General features: G+C 42.6%; 2 protein-coding genes across 6 annotated transcripts in view; both read right to left on the bottom strand.

Moving 5' to 3' along the window:
• The window catches only part of CYFIP2 (cytoplasmic FMR1 interacting protein 2), a 64763-nt gene extending 50530 nt beyond the window's left edge, over positions 1-14233 (bottom strand). For 2 of the 4 annotated variants that reach the window (XM_081900996.1, XM_081900995.1), the window contains exons 1-4: positions 13949-14233; positions 2260-2400; positions 1003-1092; positions 797-874 (exon numbers count right to left, since the gene is read on the bottom strand). In XM_081900996.1, the coding sequence (XP_081757122.1) occupies positions 797-874; positions 1003-1092; positions 2260-2376 (285 nt within the window). In that variant the 5' untranslated portion in view covers positions 2377-2400; positions 13949-14233. Of the gene's footprint in view, positions 1-796; positions 875-1002; positions 1093-2259; positions 2401-13579; positions 13709-13948 lie in introns of those variants that run through there. The other 2 variants (XM_081900993.1, XM_081900994.1) reach the window with 2 other exon arrangements.
• A 1443-nt stretch (positions 14234-15676) lies between these two features.
• Positions 15677-27152, bottom strand: part of ITK (IL2 inducible T cell kinase) — a 33538-nt gene continuing 22062 nt past the window's right edge. For both annotated transcript variants that reach the window (XM_081901044.1, XM_081901043.1), the window contains exons 10-17: positions 26640-26776; positions 25986-26060; positions 25204-25375; positions 23637-23853; positions 22001-22065; positions 20995-21113; positions 18067-18224; positions 15677-17151 (exon numbers count right to left, since the gene is read on the bottom strand). In XM_081901044.1, coding sequence (XP_081757170.1) covers positions 17080-17151; positions 18067-18224; positions 20995-21113; positions 22001-22065; positions 23637-23853; positions 25204-25375; positions 25986-26060; positions 26640-26776 — 1015 coding nt within the window. In that variant the 3' untranslated portion in view covers positions 15677-17079. The remainder of the gene's footprint in view (positions 17152-18066; positions 18225-20994; positions 21114-22000; positions 22066-23636; positions 23854-25203; positions 25376-25985; positions 26061-26639; positions 26777-27152) is intronic.

Genomic DNA, 27152 nt, shown 5'->3' with positions numbered 1-27152 from the left:
TAAGCACAACATCTCTCTCCCCTCCTGTGGTTTTCAGCAACTGATATTCAGAAGTATACTGTCTCCAACCATGGAAGAAGAGCACAGCCATTATAGCTAGTAGATACCGATAGCCTTATCTGTGATAGTTCAGAACTTAAATGGTTAAGTGTTCTGAGTGAGTGCGTCACCTACTGACGTCAGTTTTTAGAAGCTGGGAGGAGACAGAAGCTAAGGAGGAGCTTGTTCCCTGTACGTTCAGGTTCTCTCTGTGTCTCTGAGAGAGAAAGAAGTGCCTTTGGATATGGCCGCAAGCAGTGATGGATTCTGTTGATGAAATGTTTCAATAAAGAGCTGTAAATAGACGGAGCTGTCTGTGTATGCTTGCCTGAAGGAAGTAAGACTGCTTTACACCGCTGTGTTCTACTCTGCTAAGCCGTGACCTGAAGGGAGCAACAGTGGCGCAGCTTTGAAGAAGTGTGCCGGACCCGTTATAAACTGCTGATTGACGATCATAAAGTAATCAGGTGTCACGGCAGATCGATATCCAACATTATCATCCATGAATTTGTCTAATCCCCTCTTAAAGCCACCCCACCCTGATCACACAAACTCAGAACCTCAGCACCGCTGAACATTTTGATAGTGAGAAGATGGAAAACGTGTATCATCCTCACCAAGACCTAAATCAGAGCCCCTATGCCAATACCTTAGCCCAGGTTCTCTGCAATTCTTCTAAATATTTCCATCCCTTGTTCCCCCTGGACTGTAATTTCTGTCTGAGTGGGCTGGGCTTGAGTCCAACCGTACATCTTACCTGGGGAATGGCCCTGGAACAGCTCCTCCAGGTGTAAAGCATCACTGCATATTCATGCCCTTCCTCCAGCATTTCATTCTGGAAGACAGACACACATTTTGGCAGAATGGCAGCGCTGGTTACCACAAAAAAACAATTACACTTCAACCAACTTTACACCGAGTCCCCTTTAGTGTAGGCAGCTGTGTATAATCTATGGCACTTACCATGCTTGAGTGCACTGTAGCTTGTTCAATATACCTAGCAATGCCAGTTACAAAGGCATTTCTGTCTTCAAAATTGGTGTCAAAGTTGGCCTGCGAGCAAATAAAAAAACAAGGGTTAATGCCGCTCGCAGTTAGAGCAAGCTCTCACACACAGAGTAACACTTATTTGATAGCTGGAACGCATAGATTTATTATGCAGTCACTACAGTGTCATTGTCTTTTATCAGTAATTAGTCAACAAGGGAAGCCATAGTAGCAGGTTTTAATAAATCGTATGGTGTGGTCATTCACAAGGCAGTAGCCAACAATCTGGATGAGTGAATTCATGCTTATTTGATCATTACTGTGCTTAGAACGCACACCTATACCAATACATGTTTCCACAAGACAGCATGGAAAGGGAAGCAAAGGGATCATAGCCCTGTTTGAAAGATAGTCAATCAATCTCAGGAAGGAAACTGTTATACAAGAAAAGGTTCCTGTGCTTTCACCGGGGTCAGCGTCAGTCAAACTTTCCCCAGAGAAAGCATGCAATGCAAGAGAGGGAAAAATATATATATGAGGGAAGAGTTCTGAAACTTTATTAAGGCCTGGAATCTCAGTGGTATAAGGTCTCTTCCACCTCAGTCATTTTTTATTATCTAAACAGTCAAAACAGAAAGAAATTGAGGCATAGGATTTAACCACCCTCAGCTTCCCTCCTCCATCTCAACCTTTCAGCTTCTTGCTCTGTTGAAAATATTTAGACCAACACAGGAAACAACTTCCCTGATTTTTTTGTAACTCCTTGTGGAAGAATTTATTATTAAAAGAGCATGGTGTAACATCAGCTCGTGTAGCACTGACCAATTTTAGCAGAAGATTTACGCTGGTTGCACGACGTGATACTTTGGGTCGAACTTGGTAACAGATGTGAGCAGTGAATATGCCACTTTGCATGTTTGCAAAATACTTCACTACAGCCCATTTGTGTCAGCCATCGGCCATAGCAACAAAAGAACATTGGGATGTACAGAGAACAAAATAAAAAGTTGATTATATAAAAAAACAGTTTATGGTCATGAATCAGCAATCAAATAGTGGACCTTCTTCTGAATGCCCCAGCTTAGAAACCTTGCAGTCATCCTTTGTTGCTTACTGTATTACATATTTCCCCAACAATGTTTTCTGCTTGACTTCATAATACCGCGAACTGCAAAAATGAATGGCAAAAGCATGCAGGCCCTAGAATAAAATGTTTGAAGACCTGCTGTTTACCTGGTACATGATAGACGATGGAGGTGGCTCGATGCATGGCTGCTGATCAGGTAGTGGCAGCTCCTCCAGCAGGTCCACATTGGACAGAGCATCCTCCAGTGTTACGTGAGTCGTCATGGCTCCAAGCTTTCAGACTCACAACTAAACTCAAAGAAAATAAGATTATGTTAGAGAACCAGTGCCAGAAAACTTAGGGATTCAGAACAAATGGAATCAAATTAGACAACAGGCCAACATGCAAACACATGCCCCATTAAAATCAGTAGGAATTAAAGATGTAACTATGGATTAGAATGCAGACTGGGCTGCAATACTACACACACTTAGCTCCACCAGGCCAACAACACACCATATACTGCTGAGTTAACCTGCATAGGACAAAGCTGCACGGCTGCATTTCCAAAGGGAAACTGCCATAAGATAGCATTAAGATAGCCTGCTGGTAGCCCACATGTGGATCATTGAGATCATTAGGAAAACCACATTGACTTGATTTGATTTACATACACAAGCAGTTAAGACAAGGCTACACCACAATCATATAGTGGCAGGTAGATAAAATGTTTTCGTCTTGAGAAAGATAAAAGAGACACAGATGAGAGATACAAGGATAATCTGTAGCATTCCAGTACCTTGTGTATCTAAAGATCTTGTGACTACCTTCTGCATGACATTTGTGCAATAGTAACCTTGTAATGTAGTTACCATACTATGGGCCAACAGTACACCATTACTGTGGTGCAGCCGCTTTAAGAAGCATTGCCTCACTGTCTTAAACTATTTCCATACACACACAGTCCCAAGTAACACCCTGGGAACTCTGCTCTGCTTTTTTTAAATGTACAAACTTTATAATTTCATGTACCTACTGAGTCCCCTGAGTATGGAGAAACCAACCCCGTTTGTCAGAAGAGAAGTCCTCAGTGATAACACTTTCACATGTGACACCCAGAAAACATTTCCCTTATTTTGCATCATCTTACAAAAGCTTCTACTTATCCAGTTAATTCAATTGTTCTGATCATGTGCTTCTTTTAATATTCTGTGTACTTTGTTATTTTTCACATCAGAAAAAGGAAACAACCAACAAATGTCTACAGCACTTGCACAGGCACCTGCAGTGTGGTGGGAAAGTGTGGTTATATCTGCAAAGGAAACACAACCTTAAGAGAACATGTGCAGATTCAGTGCAGCAGATACACTGGCATTATTGCTCAATAAAATAAATGCCTCTTCTACTTCTGTTTATGAGGTTTTATCAATTAAGTTTGGCCTCTGTCAATATAACCCAGAGGCCGACATTGCTGAATAAACTAATTATTATTCCTGAGTCTGTAAAATTCTGATAATTCATCCGAGCACACTATACAACTGTTGAATTATCTTTGCATTCCCATGGGGCATTTTAGATCGGATCAAACAACTAATTGATTCTTTACAGGTCAAACTACATTCTCTGAAGTCTACTGAATGGGGAGTGGGGGGGGGGAGATGTGCAAAGGTGTCTATGTCTAGCAGAGGAATGTGTTTCCTCCCCTTGTACAAGGACTTATGGATGTCTGTTTATCTTTATTTATCTGTGGACCAGTAGGCCCTGCAAAACTGTAGTGTTCGTCAAGGCTCTGTTATTTAATGTGTATTACAATCTCAAGTATGGAAGTGACAACAGATGGACACAACGATCAGATGAGGTAATTCAGAAAAGGTCCTTATGGCAAGTGTGATAAACAGCTGTCACAGCAAAGCAGCTGCCTGCCTAGGCTTTGTGGTCAGTGATTTACAAGAAAAGGTTTCCAGAAGGAAGAAATATGGGTCACACCAACTATTCTCATTTTGAAGGAGCTGAACTCAAACTCTTTACACATTCATAGAACCCAAAGAGCTTGCATTTCATTGCCCCTGGGAGCAAGCCCAAAGGTAGGCGGAGTAGCAATCCTCTTGAGGAATGCACACATTATAATAATATTCCCTCAGAGGTACTGAAGTGAATGCCTCTTGTTTATCTCACTGCAGTCTTGCATGAAATGAGGTTATATCCCACAGTTCGATTCTGTCACATTTTTATTCTGTGCATCTCAGGGCTGGTTCACACCTACTGATAAATGTGCAAACCTGGCACTGAGGTTTCCCTGCCAGGTGATGTGAGGTGATATGAAAGTCCTATTTAAGGTGCCTATGTGATAGCGCTTAGCATTTTGAAGTGTTCAGCAGCTGGAGAAGAGGGCTGGAGTGCCTCAGAAAGTGGCCATTGGTCTCAAAACTGGAAATGTTGCATGTGGACAAGAGCAGAGAAGCTTAGAAAACAGTAACAACAAATTTCTTGTAGTTGCTGGATCATTCCATGTTACATAACATCTGCAGCCTATTTATAATAGTGCCTTTGGTTTCTGGGCATAAGATACATGACTAACAATGCAATCCTAATCATGTCCACTTAGAAATCTTATTGCATTTAGTAGAGCTTACTCCCAGGTAAGTGGGCTTAGGACAGCAGCCCAAGTTTATCTTTACAAAACCGCATTAGAAAGCAAAATATCTTCAGTGCAAACTCCATCCCACATAGCAGATTTCATGCTGTGCTTCTGCTCCACATATTTCTTTGTGCATGTGCTCATGAAATGAAGGAGTCTACATGTGCGTTTAACGGCTTCATGACATGGAGAGGTTCAGCAGGCATGGCTGCTCCTGTCACTGCTGGTTGCTTTGAGATGCTGTTTTCTTTGAGGGCGGAAGTTTCACTGGCAGAGTCTCTGTGTGAAAATGTTGTTGAAAGTAAAGGAAGCTAGGGCAGGTCTGAAGCTAGAAAGCCTTGCTTACAACATGGCTGAGTATTGTTATCACTCAAATATTGCTTCTTACAAAAGTTTGGCTGTAATATGGAAAGGGGAAAGGATGTACTATTCCCCTCTAAAGCAGCACAATTGTTCATGGATATCATTACCCCAAACAGACAAAAATATTTAAATGAGAACAGCGAAGCAAAATATATGCATATTCTGCATAATTAGAATTGCCAGGAGTTTTTTTCTGGCTTGGTCCCTGGCATGCAGAAATATTAACAGATGAAGCTTTCCCCATTTAATTTCCCTACCGAGAAAAATTACCCCAGCAAAGTATCTGCTCCTTGGGTAGCCATCCAAAGCACAGGAGCCCTTTCTGGGGGGGGGGGGGGAATGGCAACCCTACCTACCATTGATTCAACTTGAAAAAGCTTACACACTAATCTCATGTCTTTTCCTTTTCAATTCATGATTTTAAGGAGAGATTTTTGTTGCTATAATGGCAGAATTATCAAGCTTTCCCACATGAGCCAAGAACATCTGCTACTTAGTGCCGCCGCTGTCATCATCTCCACAGCCATAAAAGCCAAATAGTTCCTTCTTTTTTCCAGTGATACTGCAATGGGGTTACTGGGTCAGTGATCCTCAAAAGGTCAGCAGGGGGTATTAGCCAACAGAAGCCATCTGTGCCTCGTGGGTTTATATGGGACAGAGCTGACAAAGCGAGTGTTCAAAAGAGAAAACAGGATGGGGTGGGAGGGATAGAAACTGTACTCTTTGTGGTTCATGTATAGGTGCAATACTTCCTGCACTGTCATGCCTGACCGACTACTGTTACAGCACCAAGCTCTCAACAGATAACTACATACTTTCTACACTAGAAGTGGATTGCATCAGCTAACTTGAAAGAAGGGACTTTTTTTCATCCCCCCCCAAAAAAAAACCACAAGGAGACTTTTGACCTTTCACACAGCACATACTCTGCTTCAAATTACATGATGAAGCACAGAAGACACTATCTCCAAAAAATCTTAAGTGATCCGCCCCCCTTTCTTAAAAATTATTTTCTGTGCAATGCCTTCTGTTCTTCACAGAGGACCTAAAAAGAGTATTTAAGTATTTCCAGACATGACAAAGCCAGCCTAAACCAGCAACTCCCTAGGCAAAATTATCACTCGAGTAGGATGACCTTGTGCTGTCTGGAAGCACTTGTTCCATGATGAACATGGGAAAACTACTCAATTGGTCTGGGGCAAGTGCTTTCATAAATGTGCAGTCACCATCCTATGAGAACAAAAGAATAGCTCCTCCATGTTTAACAAGGAACATATGATTCAGAAATCAACTTAGAACGGCTCCATCTTCAACACTGCAGAATTCCAAAAAACAAAGTTGTGACTGAAGAAGATAGTCAAAGAGTCAAACTACTAGAAGACATTTGAACAGCAGGTAATCATCAAAATGCTACCTGCAAAACAGATAACTCAAGCAGGTCAACCAACACACACACACACTGCAAAACAACAACACAAAACTGCCTCCAAGTAAACTGCTAGCAATCAAAACTGTCACTTAGCAATTTTAACCTAAGGAATAGCCCTTCTCAACCTGAGCATCAGTCATGAGCCTGAGAAATACAATACCATTTTATATGCCAAAGGAAATGTTATAGGGACAGTTTGAAACTCTCCATTCACAAGTCACATTCCACGTGTGGGAACAGCTCAGGCACAACCAAGGCAAGGTTTCTGGTCCCTTCCTTTCTGGTCTTTGAGAAGTGAAGAAGCGTCTTTCTTTTTCGGCCTCAGAGTCACCTGAGTCCTGCCCCCTTGCTTGCTTCAAAAAGACTGCTTGGATGTTGGATGAGAAGTGAAGGGGGTGGGTGTGAAACTCAAAGCAGAGGTGCCTTCCCCCCCCCCCAGCAGAGCCACATGGCTGGCCGTCTGGAGTTACTGCCTGGTGTGCAGCAAGAGGAGTGGCACATTTATTATTATTAGTGCAGGAAGAAGAGGTAGCCAGGAAGAAGCAGCTCTGGCTCAGGCTTTGATGGTGCTTCAATGCAGGGATAGGAATACACAGTTGCCTTTTCCCTCCTTCCCTCCATCCCTTTTGCTCAGTGCCGCCTCACTCACATTCACTGATCCTGCCTGTGGAGAGAGGCGACCCCTCCTTGGAGTGGGATCATGGAAGGACACTTAAGTCTTAGGTTTGCAAACTGGACACTCAAGGTGGGCGTCTCTGCCACAGTGTTAGAAACTGAGATATGAAAGCTAGGAGCTAAACGGCACCTTAACCCTAGGTTATGGGCGCAACAACAGAATGTCTAGGCACACGTCTTTAATAACAAGAATACAAAGCTGGAAATGAATGAACGGCAGCTAAAATATTATGTTCATTTTTCACATGGTCTAGGCCTCATGTGAAGACTGCAAAAAACAAAGCCCACCCCCCTAATATTCCACATGCAGCTGCTGGGTGACCTTGGGCCAGTCACACTTCTCTGAAGTCTCTCAGCCCCACTCACCTCACAGAGTGTTTGTTGTGAGGGAAGAAGGGAAAGAAGATTGTTCGCTGCTTTGAGACTCCTTAAAGGGAGTGAAAGGCGGGATATCAAATCCAAAATCTTCTTCTTCTTCTTCTTAAAAGGGTCTCTTCTCCATGCTTCAGAGAGCGGCTAGAAGTGGGGAAGCAGAAAAAGGTCCTCCTTTACTTCCACTCTGCAGACAAGCCCTGGATTCTCCCTATACCCCCTTTCCTTCATATAAATATATCTTTTTGGCACCATAATTAACACATATGAAAGGCCTATACAACTGATGGCAAAGGCTTGGTTACTGTGCTCCACAGCTGGGATGTTGTTACTGGGAAGGCCTTCTGGCAGGTCATAGAACCCCAAATTTCACTCAGGGTTGGAAGCACCAGAAGGACCACCCCAGTAAACCTCAATCCATAGGGAAGCTCATATGGGGAGCCTATAACAGCAAAGGTGCTCCTGATTCTTGTGTTGAATCACGGAAGGTTATATAGAGAAGGTTCAGGGAAGGCTTTCTGTTATTCTCTCAGTTTGAGTGCAGCTGCACCCACTCAGGCCATTCCTTGGCCTGGCATCTAGGTTTGGAACTCACAGGGCACAACAATGGCATTGCCCTCAAAGAGGTGGAACTATATCTTGCTCTTGCATTTCAAAGTTGAGCTGGACCATAAAGAAGGCTGATCGCCGAAGAATTGATGCTTTTGAATTATGGTGCTGGAGGAGACTCTTGAGAGTCCCATGGACTGCAAGAAGATCAAAGCTCTCCATACTGAAGGAAATCAACCGTGAGTGCTCACTGGAAGGACAGATTGTGAAGCTGAGGCTCCAGTACTTTGGCCACCTCATGAGAAGAGAAGACTCCCTGGAAAAGACCCTGATGTTGGGAAAGATGGAGGGCACAAGGAGAAGGGGGCGACAGAGGACGAGATGGTTGGATAGTGTTTTCGAGGCTACCAGCATGAGTTTGACCAAACTGCGGGAGGCAGTAGAGGACAGAGGAGCCTGGTGTTCTCTGGTCCATGGGGTCACGAAGAGTCCGACACGACTAAACAACAACAACAACCCTCAATGTACAACTCAGGACTTGCTTGTCCTCGGTGTAAAGGAATTGTAATAATCTGATACTGTACATAGTTTTCCATAAAAGTCTTGCTGTTACACATTTTTTGAAATCGTTTTGGATTAGTATATATATGAGCACCTTGCCTCAAATATTTTGTTAAAAAAATATTATTTTGTTTGAGAATGATTAAGAAAAAACCACAAAAGTAAGGCCTGGGTAGGACATTCCTCCCCCCCCCCCGATTCCTTTTTCAGGCCTTTCCATCTCTAATCCAAGATTAGCCATATTCAGAGTAGACTTGATGAATTAATAGCTATGACTAAGTTATATCCATTAATTTCAATGGATCGACTCTGGGAGGAATTCAGTGTAGCACTAATGTGATTGTTCTATCAGGACAAGCAATTCGGCTTGCTAGACGGACTGATCCCCTCTCTTCTCCATGAGCTGCTCCAGGGGGTTCTTGCAAACAACCTCCCCCCATAAGCCAATTGCAGGGGGTCTGCAGGGGAGGGAGGGGGAGAAGCCCTGTTGCATATGCAGAAGTCCTTGTGCAGACCTTCTGGTGATGGGACTCATTTGTTGAATCCTGTCCTCTAAGTAATAGTTAATTGGATGTAAACAAAACATTCTAATTAAATTATCAAAATGTGTGCATTCTGAATAAAGTAAATACCACATATTCCAAACTGACACATATTTCACAGAAATAATTAATATTGAAAAATGAGTTGGGTCAGCTGTCCCATCTGTTATATATCATTAGCCCAAGGAGCTTAGAGATCCAATTTTTGATTTTACATAATATATTGCTATGGTGGTAGAGTTCCTGCTGTGACCATAGGTCAGGCTATGGTCAACTCATGGGTTCTTCTGACTCGCGTGTGGAAGACCATTGGTCTAATGGGAACCAGCAGGAATACTGCAAAGAAGCTAAAAAATGTAATTGAGGCACACATTTACTGAACTACCATCAGCCTAAATTTTTCAATAGTTTTAATAGTTTTAATTAGTTTTCAATAGTTCAAAATTTTTCATTTTTAATACCAGTTCTCATCTCATTTGCTCAATTCTATGAATTAATGTATGACATTCATTCCCACCATATGTCCCTACGCTATCACTTTAGAATTACTGTATTCCACTGGGATACTGCTTTTCTAAACACTTTATACCAAGAAGAAATATTAGGGGGTCATAGTGGTGTTGTAGAAATACCTGTCGCTTTGATGGATAGCTATATATTTACACTAAGCCAGGACATGGAAGCTATGCAATTAAAGCACTTCCTATAAGCACACATTAATTCTTATGAAATAAAATTCTGCTCTGTAACAATAAGCTAAGCTAATGAAACATCCACCAAATTATTTGAAAATGCCCTCTTTCACTGTTGTCTACAAAGCGTAACATTAGTTATTTATTTAAGGGACATATACTGTACTACACTTTCTGAGAGTGTCCACATAGTACCTTCTCATACAGTATTTTAAAATGCAAACACATTCCAAAAAACCTTTTAAAAGTCAGCAACAATAAATAATAATGTTTAAATCACCAGCATAAATTTTAACTCAGCCTTAACCCAGTTAACTCATTCATGTCCCCCTCTATCAAAAACTTTTTTAAAAAACGTGCGAGATGGGGGTCTGCCTAATCACTACAGAACTGCATTCCATAATTTCAGGTTATATACATTTGCTCATCAGTCTAACTGACTTTACAGGCAGGCACTGAAGTCAGCCCTCTGAGTTCTTAAGCTGTGGGCAAGACCATATGGCTTCAAGTGATCCTTTAAATAACTTGATTGGCTCCAAACCATCCCGGGCTTTAAAGGTAATAACCAGTACTTTAACGTGGGTCCAAAAATGCACTGGCAACCCAATCAAGGTAGCATGTGCTGACCACCTGCCGATAACCAAATGGCTATGCTCTACATCAGCTGAAGTTTCTGAAACAGATTCAAAGGCAGCCCTATGTGAACTAGCTCATGCACTGCTAGTTCTTCCTAGTGGGCTTCTATGGGTTCCAAGGTCTGTTTCATGACGCCCACACACAGGACACCCCTCACCACACAAAACAACTCTGTTGGACGACACTGAAGTGGACAACGCTATATCACAATGGTGATGGACACATATCTAGCTGTGGAGCCTATCACTTAATTACTCTAAGATCCTACAAGTATATAGGAGTATATAGGACTCTGCAGATGGCCAGCGTTGACAGTCCAGGTCCCTCTGGTTCAATGAGCCAGCAAGGATGGAGCATCAAAACCACCCCAGACCCCTGGGGAGCTTACAGGTCAAACCTGATCAAGTAATGACATTATCATCTGTTCCAGACAGAAGGCAAGATCCATTGTGAGTTCTGCAACATGCACTGGCTGAGATATAATCTAAGACAGGTCCATGATTGTCATGGAGGCCATGAATTCCTGAACTACACCAGACAAAGTCACCTTAGCTTTTATGTTGAAATCACCCAGAACCATCTGCCTCATGCATTGATGTTTTCCCTGTGATGACTCCTTTCTTTCCTTCCCAGGAATGTAAGGCGGTAGAGACGGAGACAAATAGCCAATTCCTTGTTACACCCCTAAAGGGACACCCCCCCTTCTTCTCATAGCTGAAATGTTAGAATATACATATCTAATACAAGTTGAAATGGAAGACCCAATGACTGCATTTGGATGGGACACTAAACTATGATTTAGCATTAAGTGCACAAGCCTTGAGCTTGCACACTCCTCCAGCTCCCTCTCTTCTCGGGTGGCCACAAGGAATACAGAAGTTTCCATTTCCATCTAACCAGAGTTACTTATTATGTCAGAACAGCTCCAGGCGCATACCCAGGTTCTTCTCCATGGGTACTGTGGTGTATCTAATTTCCCATTCTGGCTGCAGTTTCCAACATAGCACCAGAAGCCACTGCAAAAGATCTTCCAACTTTCAGAAATAGCATTTAACTCTTGTTTGGATTTTAAATGACTGTAAGCTGCCTTTGGGGAGTGGGAAAGTGAGGTACACATAATAAATAAAATAAAAAGCTAAAATGAGGTTGGGGAATGAGGTTTGCAGGAAAACAAAACTTAATTGTAAGAAAAACAGATGATCTAGAATATATGCAGAAATGCACACAATGACATCACAGGGAGACTTCTAAAGCACTCATTTAGGAGAGTGTGGTTAATTCGTTGGTAGGTAGGTTGGTAGGGGCTGTTTCCTAGATGACTTCTGTGAAGAGGTGCATCTCTCACTCTGAGTACTGCTGTGTTGAGCAAAGCTTGATTTTAAAATAGTTGGAGCCAGATGATTATTTTAGCAACCAAAAATCCTCTACACATCCTGAGGTGCAGTTCACTGTCTAATACAACAAATAACACCTGATCACAGCTTGCCTTCCTTTCCATTTCCTGCAGGTCAGTTCAACCTCATTACTTAAGATTATTTTGATGTGAAACCCAAGAGCCCCAGCCACCACAATGACAGCAACAGATGGCTCAGAGGCCCCCTCTGAATCACCAACAATATCCTTTTCAGCTGCAACTTCAAATTCTGGTTTGTTCTTTTATTTATTTATTTACATTTAACTCCCACTAGGCACATATGGGAATAAAGAGTCCAGAGAAGCTCCATCAGAACTCACCCACTTCTATTTGCCCTTCTCATTTTTTCTCCCCTCACAGATCTCAGCTGTGACTTGTGCAGCAATTCTCTGCAAAACCAATTCATCTCCTGTCATCTGGGACCTTCTTGGCCCTATAAACTAGCTAATTCATTTCCAACCCACTCACACCTTGTGGGTTCAAAAGTTTGACTCAGACAAATGCTTCGGTATAACACTGTTTAAATGTATTCTCAAGGATGGAATGCAGATATGAGTGTACATGACACAGGACAGGAAAAGAATTTTTTAAAAAATCAAGCTTGATTTATTATTGTCCAAACCAAAATATATTTTGAGTGAATTACAGTACCTCAAATTCTACAAAGTTAAAGACCACATATCCCATTGGCTCCAACTGCTTCTTTCAGTATGATCTGCAACATTGTTTTTTCAACTATGTTTATTTGCACCTTCACCTCTACCACTGAATCATCTTTTTTATTTTATTTTTTCCAGTTTTCATAATGTGCATGCTTGCTGTGAATCCACATCATTTCCCTTTGAGCATTTTCCATTCACCTCCCACACCCTGAGCTATCTCTGCCTATGCACCACACCTTCAATTTCCCTACCAAAAAGACAGAAATAAACAACAAAAGCAACAACAACAACCCCACAACCACCTAATGACTAAATTACTGACCAACTGTGCAAGGGAATGACAAGCTACGATTTGATCCTTGAAGCCACTGTTTAATTAAACCCTATGTGCTCATTAAGAAAGACAGAATAAGCATTTCATTTTTGCAGAGAATCCTGGGAACCACCACAATTTTTTCCACCCCTACCCCTCCCCACCATAGGAAACAAACCAATCACACGGAACTTGCTTGGTGCTCTATAATAAACAAGGAGGCCTTGAAATATCCCAGGTAGCTCGAGGCATTCTGGGAGATCTCTTGGAAAATCCTTCCTTTGGAACCCAAGCTGGGCCTAATTTCTTTCGGCACCTGGCCACCTGCGACACCCACCCACCCACCCCGCCAGGCCTGCACCCATGCTTTGAAATGCATCCTAGCAAGCGACAGCCCCGCGCCCCATGCAAAAATAAAAATATACGGGCGGGGGGGGGGAAGAGCCCGGGGTCTTGCCAGAAGCCTGTTGCAAACCCGTTTGAATCATGGCAGAGCTTTGCAGTCTCATGGTTCAACGCCCTTCAAGCAAAGCTGTCATATTCGGCCCTTGGGAGGTAACGGGCTGCCAGGCTTGGCAGGGGGGAGACCCCTCCTGCGCAAACACTGCCCAGATTTCGCTCCCACATCAAACCACCATCACCTCCTTCCGCCACGGTCAGCGGCCGAAGCGAGCAGGAGATGAATGGATTGCGGGCAGGGGCGGGCGACGGATGTTGACGAAGGTCCGCCGTTTCTGTCGCCGGGAGGAAAACGACCCCGCACCTGCGTCTATATATATATATAAATGCAACCGCCACCCCCACGTCCTCCGGGCCGCAGACCCTTCGCCGAAGCCGAGAAGGCATCTTCCCACCCCGCCGCCGCCGCCGCCTTAGTCGTGGCCGCTCCGCCTCGTGCTCGACAGCGGCTCCTCCAGCCGCGCGCGCCGGGATGCCATCGTCGTCGCGCCCCCAGGATCCCCGGCTGCGGGGTGGCGGGATCCACCGGTGTGTGTGGTTCTTTTTTTTACCTGGCCTTGGGAGCGAGGATGCTGCCGGCCTCTGCGGCTGGGCTCTGCGCGGGATGCAGCAGCGAGCGGCGGGCAACGGAGGAGGCAGAGATGCTGAGGCGCCGCTGCTGCCACCACTCGGCAGTCTCCACCTTCGCCGCCACAGCCTCGGCCTCCTCCTCCTCCTCGGATCTATTCGTGTCACACACAAGCACACACACACACACACTCCTAGGCAGACAGGCTCCCTCTCTCTCCCCCTCCCTCCTTTTCACACACACGCACAAAGAGCAGGAAATGGCTACAGCTTGCGCGCTTCCTGAGCTCTTGTGCTCATCGCCCCCCACCCCCTGCACGAGAAAGAAACCTGCCCCCTCCCGCGCGCGCGCAACCTCCGCCCTGCACGCCTCCGCAGCGTGCATAGACCGTGTCCCCCTGTCAGGCAGCAACTGCACCTGTTAACGACAGCGGACTGGAGTTTCGCGGGTTGTGAAACCACCGCCCCCCCCATAGCCCGCCCTCCTTGAAACTGCTGGAGGAATGGGCTCTGCTGCTGGAGCAAATTCTGTAGGCAGACTGAGGGAAGGAGGGGAGAAGAACGACAGAAATGGGCGGCATGAGCAGCAACTGCGCGTCCGCTTGCTTGCTGGGAGAAAGAGTGGGCGCCTGCCTGTTGGCCTCGGCGTTTCTCTCTCATCTTAAGGGCTGAATAGAGGAGCAGGAGGCTCCAAAAAGAGTGGGATAAGGCAAGCAGTTTAAGCATGGGTAGGCAAACTAAGGTCCGGGGGCCGGGTCTGGCCCGCGGACGGTCCGGGAATCAGCGTTTTTTTACAAGAGTAGAATGTGCCCTTTTATTTAAAATGCATCTCTGGGTTATTTGTGGGGCATTGGAATTCATTCATTATTATTTTTCAAAATATAGTCCGGCCCCCCACAAGGTCTGAGGGACAGTGGACTGGCCCCCTGCTGAAAAAGGTTGCTGACCCCTGAGTTTAAGCCTCTCCTGTGCAGCATTCAGCCAGCCCTAGGTTGTCAAGTGTATGCTTCTAATTTCCACCCTTTCTTTACCTAAAAAAAAAAGGGGGGGAGATATGAATGTTTTATTATTATTTTGTTTAGAAATGATTAACAAAATGTTTGATACAAGGTGCTCATATATTTACTAATCCAAAACAATTTCAAAAAATGTGGACCAGAAAGGCTTTTATGCAAAACTATGTCCAGTATCAGATTATTACAAATCCTTTACACCAAGGACAAGCAAGTCCTGAGTTGTACACTGAGGGTACAACTCTGAAATGCCAGAGCAAGATACAGCTCCACCTCTTTGAGGGCAATGTCATTGTTGCGCCCATAAGCTAGGTTTAAGGTGCCATTTAGCTTCTAGCTTTCGTATCTCAGTTTTTAGCACTGTCAAAGATAACTCTGCAGCAAAGTCTCCCTTCCATAGGATACAGCCTGGTCCTTGATTTAGCTACAATGGTCTTATGCAACAATTGTGTCCTGGATGCAGATGTACAGCCTTGCACCAGAAATACATTCAGTCAGTTAAGTAGAGCCTGGATGAGATGTGTCTGGACTACGGAAATTAACACAAGGAACATATGTAGGCTGCATTTACCAAGCATAGGCAAACTCTGGCCCTCCAGATGTTTGGGACTACAATCCCCATCATCCCTAGCTAACAGGACCAGTGGTCAGGGATTATGGGAATTGTAGTCCCAAACATCTGGAAGGCCAGAGTTTGCCTATGCCTGGTGTATACAGTGGCATTCTTGCTGGATCAGGACATTTGTTTTAAAGTTCCTGTTTTGGGGCCAACCACCAATATCCAATAGAACTCTCCTTTATATATAAGATTTGTTAAATGTGAACCTGTGCACTGAAACTTTTTGTAATGATAGTATTTACATGGAAGACAACAGGACATATTACTCTCCAACTGTTTGTAATAGTTTTCTCATCTCATCTACATATTCCATATTTCCGTTATTTATTTTCCAGCATTTTTCTAAAAGAACCTCTAGTTTTACAATCTAAAAATGGTCAAAGAGGCTAACAAAATTTATACAATGAAAACACAATACAAAAACATAATCACAGCAATAACAATGTACAAAAACTCTTAAATAGCTATACTATTCTAATACAATACAATCAGTTCAAAGTCATCCTCGAATGGAGAGCAGTCCAGCAGGGTATTTTATAATAATGTACATTGCAATTGACCATTGGAAATGGGTAAGCAGGTAAAGGGCCAGTTCAAGAAATTTTGGCAACTAAAGTGGAAGTTCAATATAATGTACATTATATATCATATATTTATATTTCTCTCATGTAAAATAAAGTAACAATTTGTTGTCATTAATAGCATTCAACACTTGCCACCTGAGGGCCTCACATTTTTTTACCCATGTTTCTTGTAACAACATTAAAAACAGTTGATAGTGAAAGAATATATTATACAATATTTGTATATTAGCTAACCCTGCTGAAGATACATATCCCCCATCCTTTCTTTCAACACATTGTGTAAAGAGTGAAAATAAACAAGTAGCAGAATCCTATAGTTTATACTCCAGAGCTCCAAAGCAAGCAGTCCATTCTTAACTTTCCCAATGTACAAGATGCAGTAACGAGTCCCACCTGTCCCTGCTGTGTCCTATGTTAATCCATGCAATTTATTTTGTAAGAAGATTGTGTTTTGAATTTGCTGTCAAAACATTTGTTTATGAATAGCTTAATATTCCCGTTCAGCTTCAAGCAGGCTTGGAGGACGAGAGTCATACTTCAGTTCCCCTTGAAATGAGTCATTTTTCAATAAAAAAAAAAAGTGTCAGCTCCATAAAGCAATGACAGTTCATCATCTTCAATATCGGTTATCACCATGTGAAACAGAAGATAGACTCCTGGATCCTCACTGAATCCTCACTGAACAGATAATTAGACACAACCCTGAAAGCATCTTGCATTATCAGTTTTCTCAGTTTGTGTAGGACTTTTAAATAGCCAGGATTCCTGTCGCTATTTCTGTCCCAGGTCAGCTACTTCAAGGTGAATGAATACATCTGAACAAGGTGTGCTAAACGTGGTCATGCTTTTCATATCTTTTTTTCTTTTTTAATTAAGAAGCAGCTTCCTTTCATCTTTAGTTAAAGATCAGATTCAGATATTTCGTTGAGCTGGTAGAGCAGGGTAGAGAAGGGGGGTCTGTCCTCTTGCTTCTGAAGGGACAACATAGAAGACAACACTGAAGACCATATTGTAAAGGCCAATAACAACCAGAAAAGCAATTAATTAATGAATTTTTGCAGGATTTCTATACTGCCCAATTGTAACAAAAACTCAAAAGTGGTTTACAAATAAAATAAAATTACCATGGAAAATACAGTTAAAAGCAACTATTTTAAAACATTCAAACAAATAATTAAAATCATCAATAAGCTAAAAATATATATGCCAGCATTCTTACTGAAAACCTTCTAAGAAGGAATAATAATAATAATTTATTTGTACCCCGTCCATCTGACTGGGTTGCCCCAGCCACTCTGGGCGTCTTCCAGCATATATAAAAAGTATAGCAGCTGCAGTGTTTTTTTGTAAGCATTACATGATGGTGAAAACAATAGACAGCAGCTCATATGTGACAAGCCAGCCCAGTCCCGTTTCTGTGCAGTGAGCCCATTTTCTTCTGGTACCAGGCAAAGCTTCCTCTCACCAGGAAGCAAAAGGCTAGGTGCAGAATATGGCAGACAGCCCCATGAGCTGGGAAATACATGAAAAAGGTTTCTTCTGATTGTGGCCCTACGTCGTCACCATCGTTCTTAATTTTAATCTGACAAGTATGTTAAAGTTTACGAGAATTATATTGCTGATGAAAACGCAAACGTCCTGGCATTGGTAATCTAGTTAACACCTGCAGTGGGATAACCCCACACTAACATGACAGATTTTCCATAATTTTTGACCAATTAAAATTCTAAACCTGCATATTATTTTTCTTAGAATGTTTAAATGTGATAGCAGGACTACTTCTGCTCGCCTTAAGTAAAGACCAGTGCTGTTTCAGATCCCCCTTTACGAGGTGGCATTCTGATCCCTCTTCCCATATATGAAGTAATTTCTGTTCTAGTACTGACCTCACTCCAGCAATGTCTCATGAGCGTATAAATGGTATTGGAGGCCAGTCTGGGCTTATACAAACGTAAACCAGCACTGATTTCTTCCACCACTTCAGCGTTGGTCTTGTTCTCGTAAGGCATTTTGCCTTCGCTGAATATCTCCCACATCAATACTCCTGAAAGAAAACAAGCAACATATAATTTTGGAAGAGAGCGCATCCACATTAATGTCATGGCCTGCCTTTCTCCCACAGACATCATCTGTGTCTGGGAGGCTACTTCGCTTACTGAGGAGCCCTGGGCAATCGTCGTCTAGGGCACAGGTGGCACAATTCTTGGCATGAATCTGGCTGAAAAGAGGTACATGTACATAGCCATTCCTACCACATGGCAGTGGCAGCAGAGAATCCTAGAATTAGAAGGGACCCTGTGGATAATCTAGTCCAGGGGTCAGCAAACTTTTTCAGCTGGGGGGGGGGTCCACAGTCCCTCAGACCTTGTGGGGGGGCAGACTATATTTTGGAAAAAATAGATATGAACGAATTCCTATGCCCCACAAATAACCCAGAGATGCATTTTAAACAAAAGGAGACATTCTACTCATGTAAAAACAGGTGGATTCTCGGACCGCCCGCAGACCGGATTTAGAAGGCGATTGGGCCAGATCTGGCCCCCAGGCCTTAGTTTGCCTACCCATGATCTAGTCCAACCCCATGCAATTCCAGCGTTGGACTGGAACTAGGGTTCAAAACCCCACTGGCTCATGAAGCTCACTGGGTGACCATGGACTAGTGACTGCCTTTTGGCCTAACCTACCTCACATGGTTATTGTGGGGATTAAATGAGGGAGGGGAGAATCATATACGCCGCCTTGAGCTCCTTGGAAGAAAAGGTGGGATGTAAATAAACAACCAAAATAAAATAAACCCTGAGATCACTGGATGAAACAATGGTTTTAACTGTAACAGTTTTTAGAATGTTTTAAAACATGGGTAGGAAAACTAAGGCCCGGGCACCGGATCTGGCCCAATCGCCTTCTAAATCCAGCCCGCAGGCTGTCTGGGAATCAGCATGTTTTTACATGAGTAGAATGTGTCCTTTTATTTAAAATGCACCTCTGGGTTATTTATGGGGCATAGGAATTTGTTCATTATTTCCCTCAAAAATATAGTCCAGTCCACCACAAGGTCTGAGGGACAGTGGACCGGCCCCCTGCTGAAAAAGTTTGCTTACTTGTTTTAAAATGAATCTTTTTTTAGGTGTTTTTAACAGTTTTGGAATCTTCTTTTAACAGTTTTGGAATCTTCTGGCTGTCCTTGCTGCCCTGGGCTCCTTTGGAAGGAAGGGTGAACAGAATTTCAGATAAATAAATACATAAATGAGGTGGCTTCCTATGTTGAGACTAAACAAGGCTTACAATAGAAATAGTCTCACTGGTTTCCTGATTGTCAGTACGTTATGTGTTTGCCTCTGCCTATATGTGGGAGCCGGGTCTGATCGATTGCATTTATATCCCATATTTTCTTCAAGGAATTGGAGGTGGCTTCCATGATTCTCTCCCTGCTTGTTTAATCCCCACAACAACCCTGATAGGAATACTAGACTGAGTGGCAGTGACTGGCCAATGTCACCTAGTGAGCTTCATGGCTGAATGGGGATTTGAACCCTGACCTCGCAGATCCAATTGGAGAACAGCCTTTACCGAAGGTGTCATGGGCTTTGAAGATGCTTGAACTCAGGACAAAAGGGAGAAACGTGCTAAGAGGAAGGCACACTTGGCAAATCCCGCCAGGAAACCTATGTCCCCACTGTGGAAGGATGTGTAGATCCAGAATTGGCCTCCACAGTCACTTACAGACTCACTGTTAAGACCGTGTTTATGGAAGACAATCTTACATGGCTACAAGTGATCGCCAAAGAAGAAGAAGCCTGACATTCTAACTACTACACCACACTGGCTCTCCAGACTTTACCATTGATGCTCACAATGATCGCATGTAAATTATTAAATTTTTCTTTGTTGCAGACAATGCAACTTCTTCACTGGAGTTATGATCTGTCTGCCAACTTGCTTTTCAAAAGGGTCAAAATTAATTAATCAAACACAACTGCAGAATCAAAACACGGTTAAATCGAAACTGTGAAACTCACTTTAAACAAGTGTTGCTGTTCTGCATGACTAGAAACAAACCACCCAAAACACTAATTGTGAATTCAAAATAAAGAAGCAAAATGGAAAGGGTATTTTCTTAATTGCAGTTGACAACTGTATGGAGAAAGCACAGAGCTAGCCTGTCTCTAGCGGAATTCCATCTTCATATCAGCTAAGTAATGCCGGCTCTTCATGAAGCATCTTCATGATACAAGCACTTTGAAACATTTATAAATCTAGGGGATGTCCTTCCAGGATCCTTTATTGGCGAATAAGCAAAATTACGAAACTCTTAGTTGAAGTGCTCACTCATAGGTAAAGGCTAGTTGTCATGCTTGGCAGGGGGTTGGACTCGATGGTCCTTGTGGTCTCTTCCAACTCTATGATTCTATGATTCCTCGGGGTGTTTTGATCCAGGTCACAGTAGGATGGTTTAATGTGAGAGAATGTGAAAAGATTGAGGAGTAGCAAAGCGGAAAGGCTCGCAGAAGCACGATGCCATGACTTGACAGAAGAATCCTCTTATGCAAACCATGCTATGCAAATTAATAATAAGTCACAGACCATGCTGGCGCCTGCAATCCCCCCCTCCCCATCTATAGGAAATGTTAAGCCAAATATGGTTTAAAACATATTACATTTAAATAATAATAATGTAAGCCTTTTTACACAAAAGGGATATGAGGACGAGGCTGGAACTTCTTATATAGAAAGGATTAACAATGGAAGGTCTTTTCAAGAAGAAGTAATGAAGTAATTAAGTGAATGGGAATTTTAAGATTAAAGGCTCTTACCGAATGACCATACATCAGATCTGGTACTATACCGACTATAGGAGAAAACCTCTGGTGCTGACCATTTGATGGGGAATTTGGTGCCCATGGAGCTGGTATATTGATCATCAAGGACGTATCTAAAACAGAGCAACGTGTTTAAGGCCACAACCCATTTGAATGATTCCAGGGTCCACATTACACAAACACCATTGTACACAGGGAAAGGTTGCAGCTCCATGGCAGAATGCATACATTGCAAGCATAAGAATCAGTTCTCAGGATCTCATACAATATTGTGGGCAAGTATCGGGGGTTTTTGGGGGGGGGGAGTTACTGTTTTAGTTTGAGTTATTTACTTGTGTTTATATCTTGGATTTTATTCTGTGAACCACCCTAAGATCTTGTGATGGTGATATATAAATTGAATTAATAATAATAATAAATATTGTGCCCTATGCTAACATAACATCCTCCTCATAATACATGATTACTGGTGTAAGAGGATAATATGTCCTGGTCCAGACTGGAAGCTAATCCAAATGGTTCACTGCCTCTGGTTCCATATTATCAGATACTGCCAACCATTTCAACAGTGCGGTTAACTAGCAACTGGTGAAAGGATGCCTGGAAAACAGCAGGTGATGACAGTGGTTTAACAGTTGATGGGATTTCTTTTCCAGAGGGTTGAATGTGCTATGATAGAGACATCTCATTATTTTCTTTGTTCTTAGTTTTTATAGGTTCTCACAATGGCTCAAACTGTTTGATTGGAAATGACAATGGGGCAAAAGAAATCAAGTGTGTAAATCACTTGCCTCCAGCAATTTGAGTTCACATTAAAAAAAAAAATTGTCAAAGGAGGGAACAGCTAGAGGAAGTTTCAGCAAGAACAGGACAACTATGAGCTCCAGACTAAATGTATATTTTGCCACAACAATGAAGTAGCTGCTGGACACATTTCAAAAGGAGGGGGAAACTTTAGTGGAATTCTACTCGTCCAGTATGCATACAAGGTTCAAATTACCGTGACATTCCAAAATCTGACACTTTGACAACCTGGAATTCTCCTACCAAGCAATTCCGAGCAGCCTGTGTAGAATGGAGAAAAAGAAAGTATTAGTAGGGCTGAACTGAAACAACACATTATTTCTCAAGAGCAATTTTAGCTGTGTTGAAAAGTACATCCGACACCTTTGAGCATTTTTGCACAGAGGTTGTGAAAATGTTTGCATATTCATTTACATATCTCAGACTTGCTCCTCCTCTTTTAATCAGATTAGTCTGTCTTCTTCACTCAATGACATAATCACATGGTCAAATCTGATTGGCTGGGTTCATGAATATGTTTGATCCATGTAGGTTTGCCCTCATTCTCAGCAGACTGTGTTCCCTCACTAATATCTTCATGTAGCAAAATATAATTGGCTACATAGTGATGTGATATAATCCCATTTAGCATGCGATTTCCAGTTGGCTGGGATCGTCCATGTGACTGGCCAGTCTGTGGAAAAACTCGACAAGGACAATGGACCAGAGCCTCAGCAGGTAGGGAAACAATAGCATTTGAAGATGGGGGGTGGGTCGCCTAAAATAGTAAATATTCTGTCAATAAAAGGATTTTTCAGGAAATAACTATAATGACCGCTCCCTGCTTAAAACGGGGGGGCGCCCTTTGCGTGGACACGTGCAGCACCTAGATCTGGAGCGGCTCCAACAGCATAGGCTTTGCCTTCCCTCAGGTGCGATACCTGGAGGTCTCCGCCTACCTCAGTCAGTTGTCCAATCCCACCTGGGGGAAGAGTTGCCAAGGAGACCAGGCCAGGTAGGGGAGAGATTACCTGCCCACACAAAGGAGGGAGGATCTTACCTGGGAAGTCTCACTTGGCTCCAGAGCTTCTCCTACCCTACCCACCCTCAGTCAATGTCTTATTTTGCAGGTTAATTTTCCTCACAGGTTTTGCAGGTTAACTTTTCTTCACAGGTATGCGGGTGCTGCTACGTTAAGGTCGCTGTTAAAGGGCCGGAAAGGAATTTCCCTGCATTGGCAGGTTTCGCCTTTCCCGTAGCAAAACGTCACAACTTTGGCGGTATCAGGCCTTGGGCGGAATCCTTTCGTCCATCTTCCTCTTTGCGGCGGCGATACCAGGGTTCCCCGTTAAAGGGGTTTTCTGAAGGGAGGCTTTGACCGTACGCCGAAAGGTAGTCATTGCTCTCCCCTGCGGCGGCGGCGTTACGGGGGCGGCTATCTCTGCTTGAACATGTTCTCCAGAGCCGGCCCATCCCCCCCCCCCACACTGGATAACCCTGATGCTCCCTAGGTCCCCGGCTGGGGACTGGGGAGGGAGAACGCCCAATGCCTGAGCCAAGGTCTACCCACATTTGAAATTTAATAAAGTTGTGGCCAATTTAATCCCATAGCACGTTGTCTTGAGTCGTTATTCCACATGACGGGGGGACCGTGCAGGATCTGGGGACTCCGCCTGTCCACGCAATGGCCCCACAACCACTATTTTGGCTCACATACTGAAATGGAAGATTATTTGTTACAGTCCCAATTATTTAAATTATGGTTTGTAAGTGGTGATAATTTCACTTCCTTCTTAATTTAAGAGCTGCTAATTTCTTTACAAGAGGTACAGATGGACATGACCCAGACATACCAAGTCTCTGTGGATGACAGACGCTTGTTCCAAATAAGTCATTCCTTCACACACATCTTGGCACATTCCAAGGAGCTCTTCCTTTGAGAAACTCCCTCGCTGCCTCTTTAGATAATCAGCCAAACATCCATGCTCCATGAATTCAAACACTAGGCACATAGGAGCTTGTTGCATGCATATCCCATGCAGCTGGACTAATTTGGGGTGGGAGAGCTTCCTGTTGATATAGGAGGAGAAATCAGTGTAGTCATGTGAAGTCCTTTGCAGAAGCTGATATATGGGCCGGAAATTTAAGAAAAGAGCCAGAAAATCAATGTGAAAGAAGAAAGCCAGACCCAGGAATGGTATACACACAAAATTGACGGTCCTGGAAAATTTCATATTAGATTTCTCTCATCATTGTATGAATCTCTTGAAAAGTAAGATGGATTCTGCACTGCTTGGACATATAAACAAAATGTAATTGACATTTCCCCTATTTTCTGCTAAGCAACAGCCTTGCTGAACGTAGTTTAAATACTCTTCACATACGCAATGCATTTAAATACTTCAGAATGTGTATAATAAATGCTCATGCAGTTTCCCCAACAACCTGAGCTTGCTTTGTGTCTTTATGAAAATAAGCATCAGATATTAATACAATAGGGATTTTTATTGAAGGAGCTATAAAAAGCGAAATTTATGCCTTTCCTTTGAGTATAGCACCAGTGACATCAAAGTCAATCTTTCATTTCCAACTTCATCATTAGGAAAGATTGTGCAGCATCCAAAGTCCCAGTGGAAACAGCATTTTACCCCATCTTCATATTGATTCAAATTACTGCTTTTTAAAATCGAAAATATTTTCTTGAAGCTTTAAAACAATTGAGGCCACATTTTTCATGTTTGTTGTCGTGTCTAGAGAAATATTACCTCAAAACAAAAGCAAAAATTCATAGAATCGTAAAAGGAAGAATCGCTGAGCCAAGCAAAGACGGCTGTAAAAATAGCCTGTTGTATGCCAGCTTTAGATTCCTTATCCCTCTAGAACTGCCCAGTGTTTAAAAGGACAACATAAAGATCCATCATCAACCAGAAACTCAGGCTGAAATTATAGCCTTAGCTGGGACTGGAAATAACTCCCATCAAATTTCTGAGTAGATATATAGGACTGCACTAAGTAGCCTCCAAGCATCATGACTTCATTAATATTTATTTGTGCATATGTCTGCACATAGATAAAAAATGAAATTCAGTGGTTAGCTTTTATTGTTCCAGTAAAGACTAATTCCACCAAAGTACAGGGGACAAAGAGAACCTTACACAGCACTCATATGTCCCACAACTTTTCAGCCTGTATTTGAAGCACAACGTTCGGTACATTTTAATTCTGGTTATAGAGATTGTCCAAAACTGGACATTAGTGAAGGTTGCACTAAGAGATAAAAAGTCATGCTGCCATTCAGTTCATATACTAGGAAATGGTGTCTCTGTTTTACACGACATTGGGTTCACCTGACATCATTCTAAAGGCTTGACACAATGTAATGGAACTTGACTGGTATTGGACTTTGGCAGGATTGCTTACATCATGACTTGGGCCTCCTCAATGAAGTCTTCTTCTGACATGGCTCCTGTGCGAATGGTTTTTATGGCCACTTTCATCCGGCCCAGCCAGTAACCAAGATGAACCACCCCAAACTGGCCAAGGCCAATCTCCTGCTCAAATGTCAGTTCCTGAGGATTAATCATCCATTTTCCTAGGATAAGGCAGCAGAAGAACACTTTCAAGCCTGTGTAGTGCTTTATGGAAGAAAAGGAGTGCAGCAGTACTAGGCCTTTTACAATACCCCCAGCTATGATAATAGTTTTTAAGGGTTTGAGAAGTTTCATTCAAATTTTGACAATTTAATCTTGATAATAATGGAACGTGGTTAGTTTCTTATAGTAATTCATCAGTTCCCCATTAGACTGCACCATCATACACATTTTGTTTTAAACGCTCGCCCCCCCCCCGTTGCCCCCATGCACTCCCCAAATCTGCTTGGGGGGCATTCAGGGAAACCTCAAAACAGAATACAGATGGAGGAAAGGGGAAATTGTTCTATTGGACAAGCAGAAATGTTTGCACTGAGCGTTCCATTGAATTTCACCCTTAGTATTTAAGATACTATGAGGTTCTGTTGTTTTTGCTAAAAAATACATTTCTACTTGATCCATTCATTGATGTGAGCCTGTTCTCAGTAAAAATGGATGCAACATTAACTTCTATAGAGTCATAGCACATGTCATTTAGACAAGTGGAACCATTATGCCAAATGAATATAACTAAAGAATAAAAACACAATCAAGTCAATGCAGTCTCCTCACCATAGCTTAGGCCAGCAGTAACAGGAGCCTTTTCTCTCCAGGAGCAAACAGCATACCTCAAACGAGTAACAAGACCTGCATGATGGGAAATATATATACATGAATTGGAGGAAAAGGTGACATTGACTGCTTATTGTTGGAAGGAGTGGAAAAGAGATGGGCCACGGAGCCAAGAGTTAATGGAGACTAAGGAGATAGATGACAGCCACATTTCACATAATATGTTTGAATATGTCTAGGACTATGATTCATAGAGAAGTTACATCCCAAGGAAGTTCTATGAAGCTCTGTCAGTATAAAGTTTGGGCCCAGAGTGGCAAATATAAGAGACAAGGTATAACTTACAATCATTCAGATAATCAGAAACACAGGTAATTTACACAGGGCTGGATAAGTTAGTTGAACTTATTTCCCATTGAAATTTGTGTGAATTCAGTTATGAGAACTAAGTTCAATTAACAGAGCAATCCAAACTCCCCACTGCTGACACCAAGACTCTGCAGAGGCACTGTTGCATCTGCAAACCAACCACTCATGTTTAAAAACAGCTGAACTGAACTTTGATTTACAGAGCAACTTTAAAAAATGTATTAAAAAATCCCAACATCTTCAGATCATTTCAAAGCTGTTTCTCCTGTTCTTGCCTGGACATACCTCCTGCATTGTGCTGGTGATAGGTGATCAGTTCCGGGATACAATCAAAAACATGCTTCTCTGCCAAGTAGTATCTCCTGGGGATGTCGCTTGTCTCCTTGATGTGATAATGTTTTATAACAGGGTTGTTCTCGTTGCTTAAATAGAGAAAACAAACAAATAAGGTTCCTTTCAAAACAGTATAGAAGCAGCTAAAAAACAAACTAGAATTACCAAGCATCAATGAAACTTTGGGCACATACTGTAGATATGAAGTGGAAAACACAGACACAGACGCATACACATACACACACACACAAACAAAAAAACACTTATTTGACTCTAGGAGCCTCTACTTTTTAAAAAGGTAGTGAAAAGAAACCCTTCTATTCTTTCTCTTTAAACAACAATTACAAAGAGCACCTTTAGAAGGTCACACTTTGGAAAGTCTGGGGACAGATATGTTTGACACCTTGTTAAACGATTCAACATTATTATTGCCAGATGGACAGGGTACAAATAATAAAATTATAA

The sequence above is a fragment of the Podarcis melisellensis genome, assembly GCF_964234715.1.
Source record: "Podarcis melisellensis genome assembly, chromosome: 2".
NCBI lineage: Eukaryota > Metazoa > Chordata > Lepidosauria > Squamata > Lacertidae > Podarcis > Podarcis melisellensis.
The sequence above is the reverse complement of the archived record's forward strand: the minus strand, read 5'-3'. Positions and strand labels throughout refer to the sequence as shown.